At 32.8% G+C, this 27,356-nt stretch overlaps 1 protein-coding gene and 1 pseudogene across 1 annotated transcript; both read left to right on the top strand.

The window, feature by feature from the left end:
• Positions 1–3,714: 3,714 nt before the first annotated feature.
• Positions 3,715–11,210, top strand: LOC115989689 (G-type lectin S-receptor-like serine/threonine-protein kinase CES101). Its single transcript, XM_031113502.1, has 7 exons — positions 3,715–5,008; positions 8,814–8,921; positions 9,022–9,233; positions 9,692–9,913; positions 10,024–10,262; positions 10,379–10,529; positions 10,618–11,210. Exons 1-7 carry the CDS (start codon positions 3,853–3,855, stop codon positions 10,927–10,929), a joined length of 2,400 nt encoding a protein of 799 aa, XP_030969362.1. The 5' UTR covers positions 3,715–3,852; the 3' UTR covers positions 10,930–11,210.
• Positions 11,211–24,894: 13,684 nt separating this feature from the next.
• LOC115990204 lies at positions 24,895–26,864 on the top strand (annotated as a pseudogene).
• Positions 26,865–27,356: the final 492 nt, after the last annotated feature.

Below are 27,356 nucleotides of genomic sequence, written 5' to 3'. Positions count from 1 at the left end.
ACCTAGAATCCAAAATTGGTAGTTGAGATAGTAAACCAAGTGACGGAGTACATTCACTGCTTTTCCTCCCCAAGAATGCTGATATGTAAGAGAGTTAAGAGAATCCATTGGAGCAACCTCCTGGAGGATGGATGAAGCTCAACACAGACGGTTCATTTGCTGGAAACCCAGGGATGGCTGGTTGTGGTGGTGTAGTTCGAGATGAGCATGGCAAATGGGTGAGGGGCTTCGCTAGGCAAATTGGGTTAACAACTAGCTTTGTGGCTGAGTTGTGGGGGTTGAGGGATGGGCTGTTAATGTGCTACAATTTGAATATATTCTCTTTGATTGTTGAACTAGATGCTAAATCCATTGTAGATGCTTTAGGTAACTCTGAGTATGTGAATAATGTCATTTCCCCTATTTTGGATGATTGCAGGCTGCTGGCATGCCACTTTCATTAGATCCAATTTAAGCACTGCTTCCAGCAAATGAACCGTTGCGCGGATAGTCTGGCTAGGATGAGCACCAATCAATATTTAGTTTTTACTTCCTTTGAAAGTCCGCTTGTGGACATTAGTTTAGTTTCTGAGAATGACCTTAGTGGCATGTACTCTAACAGGCTTTGTCCTGAACCTATTGTTGCTTCTTAGTTTGTTTTAATTGAATTTCCTTTTCATCAAAAAAACGTAAGACTCGAGTTTGGTGTGTTCATGAGGTTGAAGAAGAATGAGACATGCACTATAGCATACAATTGTCCATAATGAGACTTGATGTCAAGACAAAGAAAATAATACAATTTGTCAATTTTCGGTATAGACTATAGTTAAGGAAGCTGCTCCCCATAATGATTCAAGAAAATAGGTTGAGATGAGTAGAGCACGAGTATAATTAAGTCGATATTTGCGTTCTTCTCGAGCATTTTACTAGGATGTAGGACAAAAACAGTGATGACCATTTAAGAGACCGATGAAATCAAGTCGTTCAAATTCCATGGTGATAGGGGAGCAGAAAATTAGTCTAACTCTGGTTCATCCAAAAGTGTCGTCCAGAGCTAATTGAGCAAGTTCGACCAAGGATCACCCCAGAAGAAGTAAAAGTGTTCATGGACAATAATACTAATCTTGATCAGTGAAGTCTCCCATGGACGATAAAGTCGTCCATGATGAAGGTTGTCCATGGACGACCTTCAGATGTTCATGGATGACCAAACAGTCCTCCACCAGACGGACGAATACGCAACACTTAGAACTTTCAACTCTCTGTAGCGGTTACTAAACCCGCAACTATCTCAACGAATCCATCAAATAAGTTAACTTCCGTTAGCGGTTACGATTTTAGTAGCTGTTGAGGAAGTTAACTCTGGACTCGTTGGCTTCCACAAATCTTGAGGAGGTTATTGGACAAATAACCGTCCCTAGGATCCCTATATAAAGGACCGGTTTGAACCCGACAGAGGTAAGAACTTTTCTGAGACATTACTCCCAAATACTTGGAACTCCCTTCTCTGCGAGACTAACTTCTTCATCGGAGAGGGTTTGGCCGGTATTCTCCGGTCTCCTCTTTGACTGTTTGTTTCTTGTAGGCCTTCAACCACTTCAGTAGCCCACCGAAGCCAGATCATTCACCTTACTGATTCGGAGCGATATCACATGACATTCTTAAAATTCAAGATTTTAATTGTTTTGGAAAACTGAATAGCAATCCTTTTTATAAAATTAAGATAAATATCAATCACATCAAATCTATGTTTAATGATATATAAAGCTAAGAATAACGAGAATAATCATCTGCGAAAATTACAAAATATCCAGAGCCTCCCATAGTGGGGTCATGAAGTTTAAGGAAAAGTCATTTGTGCAGTGGTACATTCAGAATGAGTAATAGTCGTAGTAGACCCATTAGCAATGTGAACATGAAGAATATGAGAGGCGACGAGTTTACGAGAAAAAGAAAGAGATGGATTAATAAAAGTCACATGATTATAGCTTGAGCCACGGAGAATTGCCTGATGTGGTCAAAAGCGTACACAAAAATGGATATTATGGTGAGACGAAACCTAGTTGAAGAGTGCCTCCAAATCAGTTGCAGTGAATATAATATATGTAATCTGTGTCTGAAATTGGCCTAAGTGATAGTGGACGTGCCAAAGGATCGACGTAATTGGATTAGTTGAAGTGGCAGCTGCAGAGTGGTACGTAGGAATTAACATATGCCAACTTTTAATAATTTTGAATAAAATTTCCCATTTTTGTGTTAATATCACGAGCAGGAAAACTTCCTTGAGTAAAAGTTTGACCAAATGATGGTGTATATGTGATAGTGACATAATTGATCATAGTCAGAGGCACGTAGGACAGTTTTGGCATAGTATGTGTGTTTGTGTGTGGTATTAATATTATTGGAAAATATCATAATAGAAAAATGACAAAGAAATAAAATCGGCAAGGAGTAATAATAATAAAAAAAAAAGGATATTTTAAAAGATTCTGATGTGGCTCAAAAGAATTCAAAATGACCCATTTTAATTAAAGCTGTCATTTTGAGTTGAGGCCATTAAAAGACACATTAGCACAGACATGCATGTAAGAAATCAAATCAAAATACTGCAAAACGTTAAGAGTTCATAATCAAAATTTAAATTTTAGTGGACAAAATCAAAATGACCCCAAATATTAACAATGTAAATTGTAATTTAAGCATTTTTAAAAAAAAGGGGTAAATTGTACTAACAAACCTTGAGGTTTGGGTTAATGCCAACTAGGTCCAAGACTTTTCAAAACTAACCAATTTAGTCCCAAAACAATTAGTTATTTTTTATCAACTGTTTTAGGGATTAAGTTGGCTTTAAAGACCAAATTAGTTAGTTTTAAAAAGTCTTGAACCTAGTTGGTATATTAGCCCAAACCTCAAGGTATATTAATGGAATTTACTCCAAAAAAAAAAAAAAAGAAAGATGAAAGGGGCTATTAAGTACTACAATTACACATAATTTAAAGTTTTATTAGTAAAATATCAGAATAAGAGGATAAATTGAAAATATATATAACTGAAATTTAAATGAAGAAATAACTTTAAATGCAAAAATATGACTAAATATTACTTGAAATGTCTTTAAATACAAGCTTGAAATAACTAAAATAACTTGAAACACTTACAAGTCCAAGGTAACGAGGAGACTTGAATTGAATGCTTAATCAGAAAATAAAATATTATTTTGCTAAGAAAATAGGGTAATGGAATGAAGTAGCAATGCCATCAATTCGATGCAAAAATAGGCGAAAATTTGACCACCCTGTACACACCCGGATGTGGAGTGGAGGGGAAATGTATTTGGGTATTTCATGTATTTGGCAAATGCATACTTGTAGACCTTATATTAATTGAGATAATTATTCTGCTAAAAAAAAAAAAAAAAAAAATTGAGATAATCATTATTTTGGTTCAGTGCTGGATTTTAATAGATTCCCCTCCAGTCCACGCATGGGTGCATACGGTGCCTCAATTTCTTTAGCAGCATCTCACGGCACCCTTGTTCATCAGTGGCTGCCTCCTGACAGTCAATGGAGGCTAGCTTGGATGGTTTGGTGAGCCATTTAGACACGGCTACCTCCACATAGTTCCACATTGCTCTGAAATGTCAATCATATTTGTTCAATTATTCAACATAGATGGCTAATTAGTACCGGTCCAACCGGCTTATTATGACACATTTTTTTTGTTACATGAATATGAGCCACAAGTTTAGCTTTCTGGAAATCTCCAACAGCATCCCCTGGAGATTGTCTTTCCATCGTTGTGCTTAATATGTGAACAAACCCAATTCTTGCCTGCACCATAGCTTACCAAAAAGAGAATCAAAGATTGTCTTTCATGGCAACCATAGCACCGAAATTTATCTTCAATTTATTATGTTTTCTACTCATCTTAGGCCCATCTTCTCCCCAGCAGACAAACACATTAGTGCAACGACAGGAGCTCAAAGATGGTGGTGAATTAGTTTCAGCTGATGGAAGCTTTAGATTAGGATTCTTCAACCTTACACCTAACAATTACTACTTGGGTATATGGTACAGTGGTGACCGCCTCTCGGATGTAGTGTGGGTTGCCAATCCAGACGCTCCAATCTTTGGCAAATCTTCAAGTCTTACTATTGATGACTATGGGAGCTTGAAAATTTCATACGGTGACGAGGGTCATTCTATTTCACTATATTCAACTCAAGGAGCTAGTAACACTAGTGCTGTTCTACTTGATACCGGTAATTTTGTACTACAAGAACTGAATTCAGATGGAACTGTGAAGCAGGATTTGTGGCAAAGCTTTGATTATCCCACTGACACACTTCTACCAGGGATGAAACTGGGAGTCAACAAAATAACTGGACATAATTGGGCTTTAAGATCATGGAGAAGTGTTGTGGTACCTGACTTTGGGTCCTTTTCCTTTGGCATGAACAAGGACCCGAAACCAGGAAATGAATTTGTCATCTTGTGGCACGGGGAAGCCTATTGGACTGGTGGGTTTTCGAACGAAAAGGGTTACCAGTTGTGGCCAACAAATGGTTTCACTTTACCAGACCAAAGAGGTGCCTACTACTCCTTTGTGAAGATAACGAATGAGAATGAGACATACTTCAATTACTCAACGAGTAATGATGCAATATTCCCACGCTTAAGGATAAATCACTTGGGAAACCTTTATTTATGTGAAAGGTTGCTTGTTGAATGTAGTACTCTTTCCCCTGCTTCAAGTGGAGGATGTGTGAAGCAAACACTTCCGGAGTGCAGGAGACATGATTACACATTTATTAAAGATTCAGCTCACATAGTGGATGGCGATGTTTTCGAGTTTAATGAGAGTGACAACCTGACCCGTATGGATTGTCAGAACAGATGCTTGAACAACTGTTCTTGTGTGGCCTATGCGTCTTCAAAGCAGGATGACATTGGCTGTAAGATTTGGACCAGGGTCCCAAGTATTGAATGGTCCCAGAATGCTCAAACAATATACTTCCTTGAATACAAAGGTAAGACTACTTCGTGCTGAACTTAACACATTTATTGCATATAATGCTTGTATTAGATGTGCATAAGAACATATAGACATGGCTTTGATCTGTAGCTGTAGGTTTGATAATCTAGCTGCTTCTGAAGACCTTGTTAGAAAATTATAGGGTTATCTTTTTGAGGACATAGGGTCTGTTTGGATAGAACTTATTTTGCAGAAACTGAAAACTGAAAACTTAAAACACTGTAGCAAAATAATTTTTAAATGTGTGAATAGTATGTGGGACTCATTTTTAATGAAAAAGTTGATAAAAAGTGTAATTTGTGGGTCCCGTATACTATTCATGAGACCCACAGAACTAATAAAAACACTGAAAAGTCAACCATTGCCAGCTACTGTTCACATGAACAGTAGCCGTTGTTCCCTAAATGAGTGCGCAGCAGCTGGAAAAAAAAATAAAAAAAGTGAAGGAACGTAAACGCAAACGCAAAAAGCTGGATCCAAACCCAGCCATAATAAAAATAGATTAAAGTCCGTTGTATTAATTTCTCAAGATGTTGAATAATTGCCATAAGCTTTATCTTAAAAGGTTTGTGAATCATCCAAATTGTGAAATAAACTAGAACAGACCGATGAAAACAGAGAACCTTTAAGCTCAAACCTTAGTCTTGAAGTTTTATATAAATATATTGTTAATATATAATCATTACACTCTAGTGACTTTACAACTTGATTCCTTCTTTACAACTTGATTCCTTCAATCTAAGAATATGATTTTTACCATTAACACAATTGCTCTAATCAAGGGATGGAATTCCTTATACGCAATAAGTTGATAAAAAAAAAAAGGGTATTGCTTTCGCTAGACATCCAATTCAAAAATCATGGAGAAGATTGTGGTTTTCTCTAACACTGCCCCTGCAATCTTGTCGGATGCTACCAGGCCATAATAAGCTTGGTTTTTCAAATTTTGAAAGTGCAAAGTGGATAGGTCCTTCGGTGCACTTGTACCTATCATCCAATTCTTTGGCAACTACACTTATCACAAACACAGTGGTAATCAACTCCTAAGTATTTAATTCTAGAATGGAATACAGGATTGGAGGTAAGAGCAATGGAGTTGATATTGTCACACCGAACAATAGAAGAAAGCGCAACCATAAGGTCTTTGAGTAAGGAGTTTAACCAAGAAATTTCGATTTTAGTGTGTGCTAATGGATGGTATTCGGCTATTGCACTTAAGTGCGATACCATTTGCTAATTTGCACCACTCCATGATATTGGACCAATACCAAGCAAAACACAATAACCCCCAGTGAAGTGATGATCACCTCTTCTATCAGTGTCCTGAGTAAACTTGTAACTGTGATTATGATCCATGTTGAATTATAATACAGTTGTCAAAATTTCCCTTGAGATAGTGTAAAACACAATTCACAATTGTCCAATGAATGATGGTGGGTTGGTGCACAAATTGTCATGCTTGATTAACCATGTAAGCCAAATCAGGTCGAGTGAGACAAATATTGAAGAGAACTGAACACATGTTGGTATTCGATAGGACCAATGAGAGGATCACCATCAGTTGCAGCCATCTTCTTACTTGTAATGGCGGCAAAGAGTATCGTTTGGCATTATCCATTTTAGTGTGTTGAAAAAGATCAACTACATATTTGGCCAGCCCATTTCCTTGCAATATAAACTAGAGTTTTTAGTTTGCTAGAACAGGGCTTTTTTTATATTAGGAAACCTATGAAAAGTGAACCAGATATACCCTGCTTCAGAAGTTGGATTTGGTATTACTATTCCACAATCTCTTCTCATGAACTACTACGCACTAAGCGCACCTACAAAAAAATACTTTCAGAAATAGCTCCAGATGGTGTTCATTCTAGTCCTTTTGCAACTGATGATGAAACTCATTTGCGGTATAGGGAGGTCCTGTTACCTCAGGTGGGGACTGGGGAGGTCTTCATCAGAGAAGTAATGGTAGAGGTTGCTAGGACTTTCCCTACAAGATGTTTGGATTGAGATAGGTATAGCTGATGAGGAGGTGCAAGGATGGGGAACTAGGCATCGGGTTTGAAGGGACAATAGCTGTTTGAGTGTGTGCAATGGTCGCTACACACTCAATGCTAGCAGCATTTGTGAAGTGGCCTTGCAGTTCTTGGAAGGAAGCGTCATTTCATTAAAGACAACATGATCCGATAAATACATACGACCATTGTCAAGATCCAAACGCCCATATCCAGATGATTTAAAGAATACGCCAAAAAGATGCATTGTTTTGATCGAAATTGAAGCTTATTAGTGTAATAGTGATGAAGATGTGAAAAATAGTGAACCTCTATTCTCAAAGCCATAGTCTTAGAGATGTACGTTGTTACTAAATATAGTCATTGACTGTAAAATTGAATCCCTTCAACCAAGGAATATGATTTCTACCATTAACACATATGCTTTAAGGGATTGACTTCCTTATATGTTTTAAGTTACATAAAACAAAGGATGTAGTTGATGATAGTCAAATTAATAAAAAATCAGGGGGAATATCTCTAACAATCTGTAGCTTCTTCCAATTAAGAGACTAATTGTTCTACATTTAAAACACTAGTAAAACATAAATAATTCCAATCCGCTAACGCTATAATATTACAGACATCTAATGTTGTTCGAACTCCCAAGAACACAATTCTTCTCACAGGAAAGCTGAATTAGAGTTAAAAACGTTGAAGATATCTTTGGTTTAAATTGTGAACAAAGAATCTTAGTCCTAGCTTGAAAAGAAAAATACAAAGACTAGAATCCCAAAAGATTTGAAGCCCCTACAGGTCAAAGCCGAAGATGAATTTTGTCAGTCTTATTTTGATTTTTAAAGCACAACCAATCCTTGCATCTTAAAGCATAGTAAATAATTATAAAAAGTGACTGTTAGGTCCATATTGTTTAGGTTGGCAAACTATGAACAATTGTAACAACTTAGAACCTAGTTTGTCTGGTTAATTGGTATGGGTAAGTTATTTGATCAAGACAAATTAAGGTTTGAATAATTGAAGACTCAATAATGTAAAAATTGGACTTTTGTTGCATTGGACATCAACCGGCCTAGAATCACTTAATTCAACCAGTCGAACTGCACATCTCAATTGATCAAGATCTGTGTAGATTGGTTTTTTAGCAGTTCTTCTTAGTCGTTGGATCTAGGATATCTAGCATCTCAAGTACACTATATTAGCAAGTCTTAGAGCACGTTCTTACACACATGAGACAATAGTGTATTTGTACACAAATTTGGAATTTTCCAAACTCTCTTAAAGCATCAACTAGAGACCTATTTGCATACTAAATATCCAGTGATTAAGTAAAGTTGCTACATCTAGTTTACAATCATAGTTACTGGCACAAAATTTTGAAAGTAGATCTCGGATTCACGAACTAGAAGTTCATGTGCAACAAGTCAAAATAGAGGAGTTTATGGATATCAAAGTTGTGTGGTAGATTTAGGGTTAAATGTTTTGTATAAACTTCTATTCTATTCTAGACTTCTAGTGGATTTGTTGCATTGAGGATTGACGGTTAAATCCCTCTAGGTTTTTATTATGAAAAGATTTGTTTCATTAGTTTTCTTGTTTCATCTTTTTGGAGTCTTTATGTGATCCATGCATGTGTGATGTTATTTAGTTCAAAACTAAAGCATAATTAATTTAATTAATTTCTTGTCTGAGAATTGGTTAATATTGTGACTACTGGAGCCTAAAGCCTTAACAAAAAGAAAAAAAAAATACCGTTACTAGTAGAACAGTAAACTTTGTTTGTCAATGCAGCAAAGCCAAACAGGTGGTGGATATGGCTCATTGTGGCAATAGGGGGAATCATTATCATCTTGTTGTGCTCCTTATATTATGCAAAACAGAAAAAGCACAAAGTGGAAGGTAATCAATGCTCTTGCTAAATATTTTGTTAGACTTACTGATGATCAAGCATAATTTAAAAAAAAAAAAAAAATTAATACTTTGCATATGTGTGAATTAGGAGAGAGAGAAAGGAAACAAAAGATGCTCATACAAGAACTTGCAGGGAATGCAATACCTTCAACGGTAGATGACGAAGGGAACAAACAAAACAACAATGGGAAAAATAGCCATGAGTTGCATGTCTTTAGCTTTGAAAGCATTTATGTTGCTACAAGTAATTTCTCAACAGAAAATAAATTAGGAGAGGGTGGTTTTGGACCAGTTTATAAAGTAAGTTCTTGACACCTCTCTATCTATTTCTCCCCAATAATGCTATCCATATAATATATTTTTATAATTTTTTCCATAACTTATAGAGATGACAAATTCTAATCCACACAACATCACTTTTACTGAGGTCATCACTTATATTATTTTTATTGTCACCAATCACAACCTAATATCTCAATAATTATAAAAAATCTGATGACATTTGTTATTTTTAGACTTATTGATTTCTTATGATAAAGATTTGATTCTATGACTTAACCTAACCCAATTCTCTCTCAATATTTTTTGTTTTTGGGACATAAATGTTAACTTATGACAAAGCCTAGATAATCGATTCAATAAAGTGGCACTTGAGTAAGCCCACACACTAAGTAGTATCTTGCTAGAAAGTTGATTAATGTAAATACATATTGAATTAGATAATGTGAATAAAATTAGACTAACGCGATAACTTTCAGGGAAAATTACCTAATGGACAAGAAATCGCAATAAAGAGACTTTCAAAAAGTTCTGGACAAGGATTGGTAGAATTCAAGAATGAAACTATTCTCATTTCGAAACTTCAACACACTAATCTAGTAAGGCTTTTAGGCTTTTGCATTCAAGAAGAAGAAAAAATACTAATCTATGAGTACATGCCCAACAAAAGCTTGGACATCTTCCTATTTGGTAAGACATATGTCCATTACTAGGAAAATTTGGTTATGTGATGATATATATTCTTTTTTATATAATGTAGATTCAATCAATGCTTATCATTTTCTTGCTATTGTTTTCTACAATGAGTCAGATCCAACTAAAAAAGTACATATTAAATTGGAAAACACGCTTCAATATCATTGAAGGCATTGCTCAAGGACTTGTTTATCTCCACAAATATTCAAGATTAAGAGTAATTCACCGAGATTTAAAAGCAAGCAACATTTTGCTTGATGAAGAGATGAATCCAAAAATATCTGATTTTGGCATGGCTAGGATCTTTGGATCGAAAGGATTAGAAGAAAACACAAATAGAGTTGTTGGAACATAGTAAGTATTCATTGCATTTCACGTAAGCACAATTTAATTCTATTTGTGAGTTTGTGTGTGTTTGTATGCATGTGCTTGTTCAAACACTAAAGTTCGTTGGTCAATTATTATTTCAGCGGTTATATGTCTCCCGAATATGCCATGAATGGTGTTGTTTCAATAAAAACTGACGTATTCAGCTTTGGAGTCCTCCTATTGGAAATTGTTAGCGGCAAAAAAAATAATAATCGCCATTATTCTGATTCTCCACTCAACCTCATAGTATATGTAAGTTTGAAATTTAAGCTTTCTTCACTTGAATATGGAATTTTGAACTTAATAGTTAATAATCTTTGTATAATTGGATTTGTAACAGGCATGGAAATTATGGAATGAAGGTAAGGATTTCGAGCTAATAGACCCGTCAATACAAGATGAGTCATGTTGTCCATATGAAGTATCAAGATGCATCCATGTTGGTCTCTTATGTGTACAAGACCAAGCAACAGATAGACCCACTATGTTGGATGTTGTCTCCATGCTTTCAAATGAAACTCTTCAGTTATCTCCTCCAAAACAACCTACATTTTTTATTAACACGTTTGGGGAAGAGATAGAGATTTCTAAAAATAAGCTAGAAAATTGTTCCATAAATAATGTCACAATTTCTATGATGGAAGCTAGATAAATACTAAAATAAGAAAAAACAGACCACAACTCAAAATAAGAATATTAAAAAAGTATTGTGGAATTTCGTTGTGCCCTAAACTTTTTCATACTATACTACACTAGTTAGTATGAATGTAGTTTGTTATACATGCTTGTGTGAAGAGGGCTATACCTGAATTTGACTAGACAAGATGTATCCATATTTTTAATGGTTTTATTAGGAGTTTTAATAAGGGCTAATACGTCTATACCTTATCGCAATTATTTTTCTTCATGTTGTAAATGTAAGCAATGAGAAGAATCATTGATGCTATTGTGAAAGTAAACTGATTTAATTTTTGTCTAATTATTCTATACATAATGAAAGTTGCAGAGTTGAAAAAGACTTGCAGTATCTTATATCTCAAATAGGAATTGTGCATAACTCGAAGCATTCATGTCGTGGATGAATTCTGTCAGTTATCAATGTTCTGGGATGGCTTCCCATTATTACCTCTCGAACTTTCTTCTAGCACAGTCGCAATGCTTCCATTATTGCTACTGCATGAAGCTTGAAGGAAAAAACATTGATGTTCAAAAAAGGCCAAAATCAATATACAAATCGGGATTGGGTGATACCCTTGCCCAGTTGCCCAAAACTGCGGGACTCAAGTGTGAAAAAAAAAAACTCACCTCCATATCCTTTAATGGGGTGGGTAAAACCCAGTCATTTGGGTGTAAAACTGGTTTTTGCCATCCCAGCACTATCTCCACATAATTGATGTTGGGTCTCAATCTAGTATTGTGTAAATTAAGAAAATCAACTAAGAATTTTAATCAATCACTAAAAACATTATCACAAAAAATGGCTAAGCCAAAACATCAATCAAACACAAAAACACAAAAATTTACATGGAAGACCATTCTCTTTGAAGAGAGAAGCTGCAGGACAAACTCCAAAATCCAAATAAATATCTACTATTATAAAATTAATTACAGATCTTCATTCCCTTTGAATACAATAACTTTCTATGATTGTAGCACCCAAAAACTTCTCCCTTGAGAAAACTTCAAATTTATCTTCCCTTGTGTATATTTTCTTCCTAACCATTTTTTAATGATTTAATGGTTTAGATTCTGTTATATCAGCATTCCATTAATAATACTCTTAAAATAAAATAATAATGTTGCAAAGAAAACAATTAAGATTATTATTAGTGGAATGCTGACATGGCAAAATCTAGGCCATTAAATCATTAAAGAATAGTTAAGATTTTAAGAAATTTATTTAGTAGAGTACTCTAAGAAATTTAGAGGATTTGAATCATTTCTTTGTACTCACACACACAAGTGCACCTTCTTGTCAATATCATCTCCTAAATTTGTGTGCTCAAAAAAACCTTTGTAAAGAAATCCCAAACTTTATTGTTTCTCTCCTTGTGCTACCTTCCAAGCGAAAATTTCATTGAATTAACTCTTGGTTTCTATTATTCTTTCCCTTATCCCATAGTGAGGGTATTTTGCCCAAGTCATTAAATCATTTGTAGCACTGTCTATTTATAAAACTTTAATTTTTATTCCTTGATGGATAATGAATCAGGGAAGTTAATACTACACCAGTATTGGCTATACTAGGGAAATATTTTGTACTAGTAATCCTCTAAAATTTATCAGAAAAAAAATCTGGTTGTACCGTTCTGTACATGGCATATTTTGGATATTTGAAATTTTTTTAAAAAAAAATTATTTAGGCTAATATATTGATTAATGTACTTTGAGTAATATTTAGACTTGTAAAATATGTGGATTTTAAATTCGATATTGATAAACATCAAATTAATAAATAAATACAAACATATATATATATATATATATATATTGGGCATTCCCAAAACGGTATACTGGTATTAACTAGTATGGATATATTTTGTTCCCTTGGCCAAATCGAAACAACCTTTGATACAATTTGCCTTCTATGCAATGGATACAATCATACATTACTTCCTTAACAAGGAATATTTTTTCCTTCTACTCTAATAAATAGTTTATTTATTTATTTATTTTTTTTTTCACATATAAAGGAATTTGAGGCAATTTTCCAAACAATTCTTGGCTTACATCAATCATATATATTCAACATTGGCGGCTGATTTACGAAAAAAGAAAAAAAGAATAAAAAAAGGTGGTTGATTAGTATCCCAGCCTAGCTAGCTACTACGGGCTAAGCAACCAACCAAAATTCTAGCAGCCCAACACAAACTAATCCTCAATTTTTGACACAATTATCCATTTGGCAAAACGTGAGTGGTAGAAAAATAAAAATGGTGGGATCTATTTATTCCATATATGTATGGAGGTCTTCCTAATTATTTATTTGTTAGAAAATTTACTTTCTGGACAAGAAATTTTGACTTTCTGAAGAAGGGAATTGCTTTTCTAACAAGAGAAAAAAAAAAAAAAAAAAAAAAGTACCCAGCAGTCCTGTTTGGTTGTGTGGTTCAAACACACATTTTCACATTTTAAATAACTTTATATACATTTTAATACACTTTTTTACCCACACGAATATCAAAGGCACTCAAAAAACATTACTCAAACTCTTTTATCAAACGGGCCATGTTTCTCAAAATAAAATAAAAGGTAAAAAAAAAAAAAAAAGTTTTTTCTTAATCAAAACAACTATATTTAAACTTGGAAAGAAGTTTTATGTTTTTTAAAATCAATATTACAATGTGATAGGTTTATGATTACAGATCTTAGAAAAGAAAAAAGCATTAACGAATTTTATTTTCGTTTCTATTAGCATAATTAATACTAATCAGTAATGAGAATTCAGGAATAACTTATATTTAAATATTAAATTCATCAAAAAACAGAAAAACCTAAATCTTAAAACCATGACCTAAAAACTGTTGACAAGGATAAAAGGTAAATAGGCCCACGGTAAGAGTTGAAAACCAAAGTCATCAATAGAATAGTAGTAAGTAGAAACCGGAGGCTGGAGGAGGAATGGTTAATTGAAATTTGTAAACCTACACTTTTTTTCAAGTTTCAAGGTTGGAGAAATGTTTGTCTTCATAAGATTGTGCCTTATGATTTACGATCATACTTGTTGGTCTCGAAGCAGCAATCCGCAAAATTTTATTGGGTGCTTTATATAATTCCACATATATGTATGGAGATCTTTCTCTTTAAATATTGGCTTATATTTGTTAGAAGAGAAAAGTCACTTTTAGGACAAGAAATTTTGCTTTTTGAGCTAGGAATTACTTTTCTGAGAAGAAAATAAAAAATTACTCACAAATATTCTTAAATTGAAGGCCAAAATATATCAAAATAAAATCTAAAATACTTAAACAAAATAGCTACATTTACACTTGGAAAGAAGTGAAAAAAAAAAAAAAAAAAAAAGTTTCACCCACAAAGCGAAGTTTCAGTGTACTGTGACCTAAAACCTGACCTAAAGAAAAAGAAAAAGAAAAAACATCTAAATCTTGAAACCGTGACCTAAAAACTATTGACTAGGATGAATGGTAATAACTAATTAATAATAAGCCCACGGGAATAGTTGAAAACAAGGTCACCAATAGTCAATAGAATAGGTGAAACCGCAGGCTGGAGGAGGAATGAATTGAAAAGTGAAAACCTAGCTTCTCGTTTTAAGGCTCAAGAACCGATTGTCCTTATTCAGAAAGAAAATTTTAAAAGAACCGATTGTCTTCCTAAGATTGTGCAACCTTATGGTGTTTGGTCATTCAGGAAAGGAGCTAGCAGGATTTGTTGGGGGTAATGAATTTTTTTATTATTTATTATTCAAGAATAAGAAATGTACTAAAATTAAAAAATAAATTACTATATAAAAAATAAATGGCTAAAATATAAAATCCACGATTTAAGTTTCATCACTTTTCATTTCAGTACTCTAAATTTGTATTCATTCATTTTAGTTCTTTAAATTTCAAAACTCCTCAATTCTATCATCCATTACACGTCATTTTGGTGTTATTTAATGTTTAATATTTACTACAGTATTTATTTATTAATTTAAAAATGTTAATTAGAATAAAAAATAAAAAAAAAACCCAAAAATTAAAAGAACCAAACATGTTGTCCCTAACCCCTTAACTATAACTGAAGAAAAAATAAATAAATAAAAGTATAACCATTCTATAAAGGAAATAGCACAAAACATGAAAATTAAAAGTTTTTTGTATATCATTATGTGGCTAATATTCTTCTTACTAAAAAAAAACCTAATTAGTGTTACTAAGTAGAAAATAAAAAACCAAAGATACAAGCAAAAAAATGAAAAAAAAAATAATAATAATAGCACTCAAACAATCTTTTAGGTTGAGTTAGATAGCACGATGTCACTCAAAATCTAAATTGTCAAACTTTTAAATTTGAATCTCAAATTTTAAGGGTAAAAATTGTAACTTAGTCATTTAAAAAAAGAAAAGAGAAAAAAAGATGAAGGGGGCCATAAAGTAAAAATCACACATGATAATTTTTTTTTTTTTTTTGGGTAAAATAAAGGGCGAGGGAGTGTATGGCCTCTTGGCCCCTGTCTCTGCCACAGGTTAGGAGGCAAAAAGTATACTTTTTTTTTTTTTTTTTATATAAAAAAATTTATATAAAAGGATTAGTAGACTACTGTATTAAATTTTTTTAACTCTAACCTAAATCCATATAATAATTATCTCATGAATTAGGCAAATATGTGCTCTATATATTGTACGAGTGATAATGTATGCATATGCTAAATGCAAAAGGTACATTTTCCTTGCATAAAAGAGGTGTATACAATGTAGTGCGATCGACTTTTTGTCTATTTCTACATCTTCTTAATGGAGTCGGCCTTAATTTCCTTGGTGTGGGCCTTAACTTCCTTCGTGCGTCACACTGCATAGGTACATGGATCAAGATGTTCGTTTGGGCCATTTGGTGCATGCAGTTACATTGCTTGGGCTATGTACTTTGAGAGGGGGAATAAAGAAATTCTGAAAAACAGCCAATACACAAAATTATTTTATAAAAGAACTAAATACACATTACGAAGGCTCAACCTCAGTTAAAATAATCAATGTCACAAACCAAAGACACACCTATATAAAATTTAAATATGGAAAATAAAAACCCTAACCTCTAAACTTATGAAGGCAAACAAAATGGGGAATGAAGAAATTTGTGATTTCAGTTGCAAAAAAAACTAAGGTTTGAGTGTCAATGTTTGAGAACTAAAATAGAAAAAGCATATGAGAGAGAGAGAGAGAGAGAGAGAGAGAGAGAGAGAGAGAGAGAGAGAGAGAGAGAGAGAGAGAGAGGGTCTTTCTGTAGAATTAAAGAAAAAAATAATTAATAAAAAAAATTGACATCATTTCCAGCTCATTGAATTCAAACCTAAATGCAACACTTCACCCCATACTTCATCTTATTGCACAAGTTTATTAATTTTTTAAGGGAAAAGATCAAGTAACACATAGTCTAAATTTAAACAATATTATATTACATAATAACTTTTTATTGAATTAATATTTTCAAAATCATGAAATTTGAGTGGTCAACTAGATGCAATTGATTCACTGTGATGCAATCAAAACAGTAGTACTTCTTCATTCTGAGTAGTTTCTTGAGTTGCTTCTTTTATGTCTTTAGTTTAGGGCTTTAAACATTATCTATACACTAAAATATTACAACTCAAATATATTGAAAAAATAAATTTTGAATATGAATATGTCAGCACTCAACATGAATGACCCTATATATAGTTAGATTCAAATTGCACCTAGTGTAATTTTATGTTATGTTATACCACTCAATATTTTTTTATTGACACAAATTTTAAAAAATCTAACATTGTATTTAGGTTCTCTTATTATACTCTACATTCTTGCAATTTTTCAAAATGATTTGAGATCAATAATTTTATTATTGTTCAAATGTTTAAACTTCATGTTTTTATACTTAAAATCAATATATATATATAAAAGCAAAGACCTTATGCAAGAATGCATGAAGTCTTAACATGTGGCATTCTAAACTTCCATTTAATCTTTTTAACCTTTTTTCATTAAATCTTTTCACTGTAATCCAATTAATAACTTATAATAACTTATTTTTACTATTACATATATGGGCCGAGGTTGACAATGACCAAAGAAATGTAATCTTCTAAAAAAAAAATAACTACGTTCTCAAAATAGACAACAAAGCCCAAGCCCAGAAATATTGACCCAAATCTGAATTCCCCACCAACATGTAGCTCAAAGGCTACAACGTCTGACCCACCCCATGGTTCAGTAGATCAAAGGCTAATAGATCTGGTGTAGATGAAAGCCTAAATTTTTTACACACAAACCCTCTTCTTCCTTCCCACGTGTAGATGAAACCCAACCAAGAATTTTAGTCACTTCCAACCTCTGTTTCTCTATACAGAAACTCTTGAACTTCTAAGAAAACAACTGTTTCCACTCCAACTGATTATTTGAAGGCATAAACATAGGAGCCTAAAAGATTTTAGCGTTTGGTATTTTGGGCTTCAATGCAGTCACTTCCAACCAATTATACAATGCAATTAACAACAGGTAATTGCCACCTTCTCTGGCAGAATTAGAACCATTTAATTGTTGATTTCAATGCTCTATTCCATTTGTATTCGGACTTCTTTGGAAGAATTAGAATCATTTAATTTTTGAGTTCAATGCTTTATTCCCTTACTTTATCTCAAGAGTACTTGAAGCACAATGTGAGTTGAGTCTTGAGAGCAAATATCATGTTGCATGATTCTTTAAGAAAAATTTAAATTTGCTAATGCAAAACATAGTCAATTATGCATTTTACCAAAATAAATTATTTTATTGATGATTATTATAATTTTACTTTTATATTTTTTTAATGACAACTTCTCTATTGTCAACTCTGGAAATAGCTGCAGAACTATTGATATTAACTCAAAATGGCAATGTGTTGGACTCCTTTGAGCAAGATTTCAATGGATAGACACAACTGGACAATCAAGGTCAAAGTAATTCGTACGTGGGATGCAATCAACACAAAGAACAATGAGTTCATACGCCTTGATATGATATATATTGATGAAGAGGTAAGTATAGAACTAAATTTATATTGTACAGATTCAATTCTCTTAAAAATTATTATTTTACCAACTTATCATATAGGCTTCTACAATAATTAGTTATGAATCTATTTTTGCAAAACCTATATACTAAATCTTTAATAAATAGATGTATATTAAGAAAATCCAACATCCGTGGCTATTATATATATTCACAAGAAGAATAATGGAAGACACTGACATTTCTCATTGTTCTAGGGCTCAACAATACATGCAATTGTTCGGAAAAATCAAGCACGAACTTTTAGACCACAACTACTTGAAGGATGTGTTTATACCATCAAGAATTTTAGAGTGGAGAGTACTAAAGGCGAGTTTTGACCCGTGCACAATGATATCAGAATTTGGTTCATGTCCATTACTACAATCATGGAGTCCAACGAAGATATGAACTCAATCCAAAAATACTGCTTTAAGTTTGCTAACTATGACCAAATACAAAACCAATGTAACAGCTACACATATTTAATAGGTAAATACAAATCTGCAACTATTTCACAACTCCTCTAATATAGTTGTATCCTAAATTAATGATTCAAAATAACCTAACTAGATTATTGCATATAAATAAATGTTGTTGGAAAGTTGGTAGCAATTGGAAATGTTGAAGAGCCTCAAGTTAATGGAGCACCAAGAAAATTGCGTAACCTACAATTGCTTTTGAAAGAGTAAGACACAATTTTCGATGTGATATTGATATCATTATATGTTTATATAGAGAAATAAATTATAAATAAAAAAATTACTACTAACAAAAAAATCCTCAATGATTTAAACTATACCAGGGGAAAAGAAATTAGGCTTTCACTATGGGGAACAAGTGTTTGGCAAATTGATGAAGATGTACATAAGAACAATCTAGGACCTTTTGTCTTAATTGCAACTTCGACTATTGTCAAATCATTTGGAGGTAAGTATAACTAAATAATGTTTCCAACTATCAATTTTAATTTAGTCAGTACTGCTATCGAGTTAATAAGTGTATTGGTTACTAATCTTAGGCCATAAATTTTACATTGAGAAGTTTAATCACTAATTATAAGTTTTTTATACTTAAACTTATTCATTTTCAAATCAATCTAATGATACTTTTAGAGAATCTCATTCTCATTAAAACATGTCTTCCTTTTTCTCAATTTTAGTTCAATACGATTTTGTTTATTATAAGGTATTTTGCAATTTTTAAGTAGGTAAATTCTCTTTGTCATCGACCAGTGCAACAAAAGTATATATAAATCTTGAGATTCCCAAGGTTGCTGAAATAATTGACAGGTGCATATTTTTAAAATTATTAATAACAAAAGAAACTAATATATAGCAATTATTATCTCACAAAATACCATTTACATTCTTTTTTCCCATTTAAAAATTCAATGATAGGAATGGTAAAAAACTTGATCCTATATAAGAAATACCAAAAATACATGCAAAATAGTTTTCAAAGGAGGATTTATCTTCAAACAATATGAAGACAATAACAGAGCTCAAATGCATTGAATGGGATCTTACAAAACAGGTTTGTTAATCATTTCAAAGTAGACTCATCATTTACATGAAAATATATTTATACATCATTTTCATTAAAAAAAAAAAACATATTAACTTCATAGTTCATTGCAAGATGTTAACTGCTATTGTGTTACCACAATAAGCAACATTGATACAACGATGGATTGGTATTATATTTCATGCATGCTTAGTGGAAAGAAGGTCAAACCATAATCAGGATCGTTTTGGTGTGCAAAATGTGAAACAAAAACAAATCTGCCTATCCCAAGGTTAGAGGCACACACATTAACTACTAAGTTTCCGATTTTTATTTAAACATATTCATCTTATTATAACTACTATACAATTGCAAAATACTTCAGATATTGTATTCAAATTGAAGTTTTTGATTCAATTGACAAAACAAATTTTGTCATATTTGATCAAGATGTTGAGAAAATTCTAAATAAATCTGCAAGAGATCTTGCTGAAAACCAAACTGAGGTGCAACTATTTTAATAAATTTATTGTAAAACTTTTGATTATAATATAAATTAAAATTCCCAATACGCAGATTGATATTGGAGAAGGAATCCCACGTGATTTGAAGAAACTTTTAGGAAGAAAATACATTTTTCTACTTCGCTTGAATGAATTCAATCTGAAGGATAGTTTTGAAAATTACATAGTTGTTAAGATTTTTGATGTACCTTCAAATGAAAAAAAGCTATGGAAGAAAAAAAAAATACACAAGCTAATATGCTATATTATTTATTTTGCTACACTATATTGATGTAAATAACATGCTGAATTTTAATATGAATGCAAATACCTGTGCAAAATCTTAGCGACAATAAATCCACCAATACAAACTTTGTAAGATCCAGCCAAGAATCTTCTAGTGCCAATTCATCAGTTATCAACACAAATGATGCAACAAAAGGAGAAAATGATAAAAGCTCACAAATTGAACAAATAAGGATGGACCAAACTTCAAATGTTGAAGATGAATAAACAGATGATGATAACATACCCCTCAACATGCTTAACAAGCATCAACATACTTCAAAAAATAAAGCATTGAAGAAACAAAAAACAATATTTAGCAATAAAGCTCTTTATTACATCACAAAATAAATATCAATAATATAGAATGAATTAACATGCTTTTATCAAATTTTATTATACAATATTACTCCAAAGTTGATTCTTTTTTTCTTATTTCTTCAACAAAATAATTATAATAAATATGTGTTTGCAATTTATAATTGTTACTTATAATAAACTCATTACTAACAAAATTTTATAACAAATATGCTATAATATATGTAAAATATTCTTCATAAAAAATTACATGAACCATTACAACATTATCCGTGTATCACACGGGAAACTTACTAATTGTGCATAAAAGATGAGTTTCTAGATCGAATTGTAACCAATATTTGGTTGACATGAAACTTGATAAGTGTAAAGAACATAATTAAGGAACATATAATCTAATGGTAAGATTTTTAAAATATTAATCTAATAAAAGCTTAGTTGGTGGTGTAATATTACTTAAAATTATATTATGTATAACTCTCTCTCTCTCTGTGGGTAGGTTATATATAGAAGCACATCTAATAGGACCAATTTCATTAAAAAAAATCTTATGTTAAATAATTAAAATACTTGGGAAACCTTTATTTATGTGACAGGTTGCTTGTTGAATGTAGTACTCTTTCCCCTGCTTCAAGTGGAGGATGTGTGAAGCAAACACTTCCGGAATGCAGGAGACATGATTACACATTTATTGAAAATTCAGCTTACATAGTGGACGGCGATGTGTTCGAGTTTAAGGAGAGTGACAACCTGACCCGTGTGGATTGTCAGAACAGATGCTTGAACAATTGTTCTTGTGTGGCCTATGCGTCTTCAAAGCAGGATAACATTGGCTGTAAGATTTGGACCAGGGTCCCAAGTATTGAAATGTCCCAGAATGCTCCAACAATATACTTGCTTGAATACAAAGGTAAGACTACTTGATGCTGAACTTCACACATTTATTGCATATAATGCTTGTATTAGATGTGCATAAGAACATATAGGCATGGTTTTGATCCGTAGGTTTGATAATCTAGCTGCTTCCTGAAGACCTTGTTATAAAATTATTGGGTTATTTTGTTGAGGACATGGTAAGAATAGATTACAGTCCGTTGTATTGATTCCTTAAGATGTTGAATAATTGCCATAAAGCTTTATCTTAAGAGGTTTGTGAATCATCCAAATTGTGAAATAAACTAGAACAGACAGATGAAAACAGAGAACCTTTAAGCTCAAACCTTAATCTTAGAATTGTATTTATGTAAATTGTTACTGTACATAATCATTACACTGTACAACTTGATTCCTTCAATCTAAGAATATGATTTTTACCATTAACACAATTGCTTTAATCAAGGGATGGACTTCCTTATATGCAATAAGTTGATAAGAAAAAAAATTGGGTATTGCTTTTGCTAGTCAACCTATTCAAAAATCATGGAGAAGATTGCGGTTTTTCTCTAACACTGCCCCTGCATAATAAGCTTGGTTTTTCAAATTTTGAAAGTGCAAAGCGGATAGGTCCTTCGGTGCACATGTACCTATCATCCAATTCTTTGGCAACTACACTTATCACAAACACAGTGGTAATCAACTCCCAAGTATTTAGTTATAGAATGGAAGACAGGACTGGAGGTAAGAGCAATGGAGTTGATATTGTCACACCGAACAATAGAAGAAAGAGCAATCATAAGGTCTTTGAATAAGGAGTTTAACCAAGAAATTTCGATTTTAATGTGAGTTACGGGATGGTATTCGGCTTTGGCAGTTGAGTGCTATACCATTTGCTAATTTGCATCACTCCATGACATTGGACCAATACCAAGCAAAACACAATAACCCCCAGTGAAGTTACGATCACCTCTTCTATCAGTGTCTGAGTAAGCTTGTAACTGTGATAATGATCCATGTTGAATTATAATACAATTGTCAAAATTTCCCTTGAGATAGTGTAAAACACAATTCACGATTGTCCAATGAACGATGGTGGGTTGGTGCACAAATTTTCATGCTTGATTAACCATGTAAGCCAAATCAGGTCGAGTGAGAGACAAATATTGAAGAGAGCTGTACACATGTTGGTATTTGATAGGATCAATGAGAGGATCACCATCAGTTGCAGTCATCTTCTTAGTTGTGATGGCGGCAAAGAGTACTGTTTGACATTAACCATTTTAGTATATTGAAAAAGATCAACAACATATTTGGCCAGCCCATTTCCTTGCAGTATAAACTAGAGTTTTAGTTTGCTAGGACAGGGCCTTTTTTTTATTAGGAAACCTATGAAAAGTGAACCAGATGTACCCTGCTTCAGAAGCTGGATATGGTATTACAATACTACAACCTCTGCTCCTGAACTACCAAGCGCTAAGCATACCTACAAAAATATACTTTCAGAAATAGCTCAGATGGTGTTCATTCTAGTCCCTTTGCAACTGAGATGAAACTCATTTTGCGAGGTCCTGTTACCTCAGGTGGGTACTGGGGAGGTCTTCATCAGAGAAGTAATGGTAGAGGTTGCTAGAACTTTCCCTACAAGATGTTTGGATTGAGTAAGGTATAGCTGATGAGGAGGTGCAAGGATGGGGAACTAGGCATGGGGTTTGAAGGGACAATAGCTGTTTTTGTGTGTGCAATGGTCACTACAGGTGGTATAATCACTGGAGGAGCCAATGCTAGCAGCATTTGTGAAGTGGCCTTGCAGTTCTTGGAAGGAAGCGTCATTTCATTTCAGACAACATAATGCGATAAATACATACGACCATTGTCAAGATCCAAACGCAAATATCCAGATGATTTAAAGAATACCCCAAAAAGATGCATTGTTTTGATCGAATTGAAGCTTATTAGTGTTATAGTGATGAAGATGTGAAAAATAGTGAACCTCTAAGCTCAAAGCCTTAGTCTTAGAGCTGTACATTCTTACTAAATATAGTCATTTACTGTAAAACTGAATCCCTTCAATCAAGGAATATGATTTCTACCATTAACACAACTGCTCTAAGTGATTGACTTCCTTATATGTTTTAAGTTACATAAAACAAAGGATGTAGTCGATGATAGTCAAATTAATAAAAAATCAGGGGGAATATCTCTAACAATCTGTAGCTTCTTCCAATTAAGAGACTAATTGTTCTACATTTAAAACACTAGTAAAACATAAATAATTCCAATCCAATAACACTAATAATATTACAGACATCTAATTTTGTTCGAACTCCCAGGAACACAATTCTCCCCACAGGAAAACTGAATTAGAGTTAAAAAGGTTGAAGATATCTTTGGTTTGAATTGTGAACAAAGAATCTTAGTCCGAGCTTGAAAAGAAAAATACAAAGACTAGAATCCCAAAAGATTTGAAGCCCCTATAGGTCAAAGCCGAAGATGAATTTTGACAGTCTTATTTTGATTTTTAAAGCACAATCGATCCTTGCATCTTAAAGCATATTAAATAATTATAAAAAGTGACTGATAGGTCCATATTTTTAGGATGGCAAACTATGAACAATTGTAACAACTTAGAACCTAGTTTGTCTAGTTAATTGGTATGGATCAGTTATTTGATCAAGACAAATCAAGGTTTGAATAGTTGAAGACTGAAGAATGTAAAAATTGGATTGTTGTTGCACTCAACGTCAATAGGTCCAAAATCACTTAACTCGACCGGTCGAACTACACATCTAAACTGATTGAGATATGTGTAGATTGGTTTTTTAGCAGTTCTTCATAGTCGTTGGATCTAGGATATCTAGCATCTCAAGTGCACAATATTAGCAAGTCTTAGATCACGTTTTTACACACATGAGACAATAGTGTATTTGTACACAAATTTGGAATTTTCCAAACTGTCTTAAAAGCATCAACCGGAGACCTATTTGCATAGTAAATATCCAGTGATTAAGTAAATTTGCTGCATCTAGTTTACAATCATAGTTACTGGCACAAATTTTTGAAGTAGATCTCGGAGTCATGAACTAGAAGCATGTGCAACAAGTCAGAATAGAGGAGTTTGTGGATATCAGAGTTTTGTGTGGTTACTTTTGTAAGTATAAGGTAGCATTAGATTTCGGGTTAAATCTTTTGTATAAACTTCTATTTTATTCTAGTGGATTTGTTGCCTTGAGAATTGGTGGTTAAATCCTTCTAAGTTTTTATAATGAAAAGGTTTGTTTCATTAGTTTTCTTGTGTCATCATTTTGGAGTCTTTATGTGATCCATGCATGTGTGATGTTATTTAGTTCAAAACTAAAACATAATTAATTTAATTAATTACTTGTGATCCATGCATTTTGGATATGGCTCATTGTGGCAGTAGGGGGAATCATTATCATCTTGTTGTGCTCCTCATATTATGCAAAACAGAAAAAGCACAAAGCGGAAGGTAATCAATGCTCTTGCTAAATATTTTGTTAGACTTACTGATGATCAAGCATAATTTTTTTTAAAAAAAAAAAATTAATACTTTGCATGTGTGTGAATTAGGAGAGAGAGAAAGGAAACAAAAGATGCTCATACAAGAACTTGCAGGGAATGCAATACCTTCCACTGTAGATGACGAAGGGAAGAAACAAAACAACGATGGGAAAAATAGCCATGAGTTGCATGTCTTTAGCTTTGAAAGCATTTATGTTGCTACAAGTAATTTCTCAACAGAAAATAAATTAGGAGAGGGTGGTTTTGGACCAGTTTATAAGGTAAGTTCTTGACACCTCCCTATCTATTTCTCCCCAATAATGCTATCCATATTGTGATATCCCAATTTGATTGATTGTGTAATATGTGTGAATGTGTGATGACGGCCATATACTGGGTTGAACTAGGCTTTATTAACAACTATAAGAAGCCTTAATTGTAACTAGTTTTTTTAGGTATAGCACAGATGTGACTAGCACTTTTTCTTGGATCATTACACATCTAATATATTTTTATAATTTTTTTTCATAACTTGTAGAGATGACAAATTCTAATATGCACAACATCACTTTTACCGACGTCATCACTTACATTATTTTTATTGACACCAATCAAAACCTACTATCTCAACAATTATAAAAAAATCTGATGACATTTGTTATTTTTAGACTTTTGATTTCTTATGATAAAAATTTGATTCTATGACTTAACCTAACCTAATTCTCTCTCTATATTTTTTGTTTTGGGACATAAATGTTAACTTATGACAAAGCCTAGTTAATTGATTCAATAAATTGGCACTTGAGTGAGCCCACACACTAAGTAGTATCTTGCAAAAAAGTTGATTAATGTAAATACATACTGAATTAGATAATGTGAATAAAATTAGACTAACGTGATAATTTTCAGGGAAAATTACCTAATGGACAAGAAATCGCAATAAAGAGACTTTCAAAAAGTTCTGGACAAGGATTGGTAGAATTCAAGAATGAAGCTATTCTCATTGCGAAACTTCAACACACTAATCTAGTAAAGCTTTTAGGCTTTTGCATTCAAGAAGAAGAAAAAATGCTAATCTATGAGTAAATGCCTAACAAAAGCTTGGACATCTTCCTATTTGGTAAGACATATGTCCATTACTCAGAAAATTTGGTTATGTGATGACATATATTCCTTTTTATATTATGTAGATTCAATCAATGCTTATCATTTTCTTGCTATTGTTTTCTACAATGAGTCAGATCCAACTAAAAACTACATATTTAATTGGAAAACATGCTTCAATATCATTGAAGGCATTGCTCAAGGACTTGTTTATCTCCACAAATATTCAAGACTAAGAGTAATCCATTGTGATTTAAAAGCAAGCAACATTTTGCTTGATGAAGAGATGAATCCAAAAATATCTGATTTTGGCATGGCTGGGATCTTTGGATCGAAAGGATCAGAAGAAAACACAAATAGAGTTGTTGGAACATAGTAAGTATTCATTGCATTTCACGTAAGCACAATTTAATTCTATTTGTGAGTTTGTGTGTGTGTGTGTGTATGCACGTGCTTGTTCATACACTAAAGTTCGTTGGTTAATTATTATTTCAGCGGTTATATGTCCCCCGAGTATGCCATGAATGGTGTTGTTTCAATAAAAACTTATGTATTCAGCTTTGGAGTCCTCCTATTGGAAATTGTTAGCGGCAAAAAAAAAAAAAAAAAAAAAAAATAATCGCCATTATTCTGATTCTCTAGTCAACCTCATAGTATATGTAAGTTTGACATTTATTCTTAACTTGTATATGGAATTTTGAACTTAATAGTTGATAATCTTTGTATAATTGGATTTGTAACAGGCATGACAATTATGGAATGAAGGTAAGGATTTCGAGCTAATAGACCGAACAATACAAGATGAGTCATATTGTCCATATGAAGTATCAAGATGCATCCATGTTGGTCTCTTATGTGTACAAGACCAAGCAGCAGATAGACCCACTATGTTGGATGTTGTCTCTATGCTTTCAAATGAAACTCTTCAGCTCTCTCCTCCAAAACAACCTGAATTTTTCATTAACACATTTAGGGAAGAGAGAGAGATTTCTAAAAATAAGCCAGAAAATTGTTCCATAAATAATGTCACAATTTCTATGATGGAAGCTAGATGAATGCTAAAATAGCTCTTCTATGGGCACTATGAATTTTTACAACATTTTTATAATAAGTTGAGGTGTTAGCTTACTGTAGATGATAAAAGGAAAAATAAAAAAATAAAGAAAAAAAGAAAAAGAAAAAACAGACCACAACTCAAAATAAGAGAACTAGAAAAATGTTGTGGAATTTTGTTGTGTCCT

The sequence above is a fragment of the Quercus lobata genome, chromosome 5, assembly GCF_001633185.2.
Source record: "Quercus lobata isolate SW786 chromosome 5, ValleyOak3.0 Primary Assembly, whole genome shotgun sequence".
Classification (NCBI taxonomy): Eukaryota; Viridiplantae; Streptophyta; class Magnoliopsida; order Fagales; family Fagaceae; genus Quercus; species Quercus lobata.
Note: the sequence above shows the minus strand (reverse complement) of the source record. Positions and strands in the feature narration are given on the sequence as shown.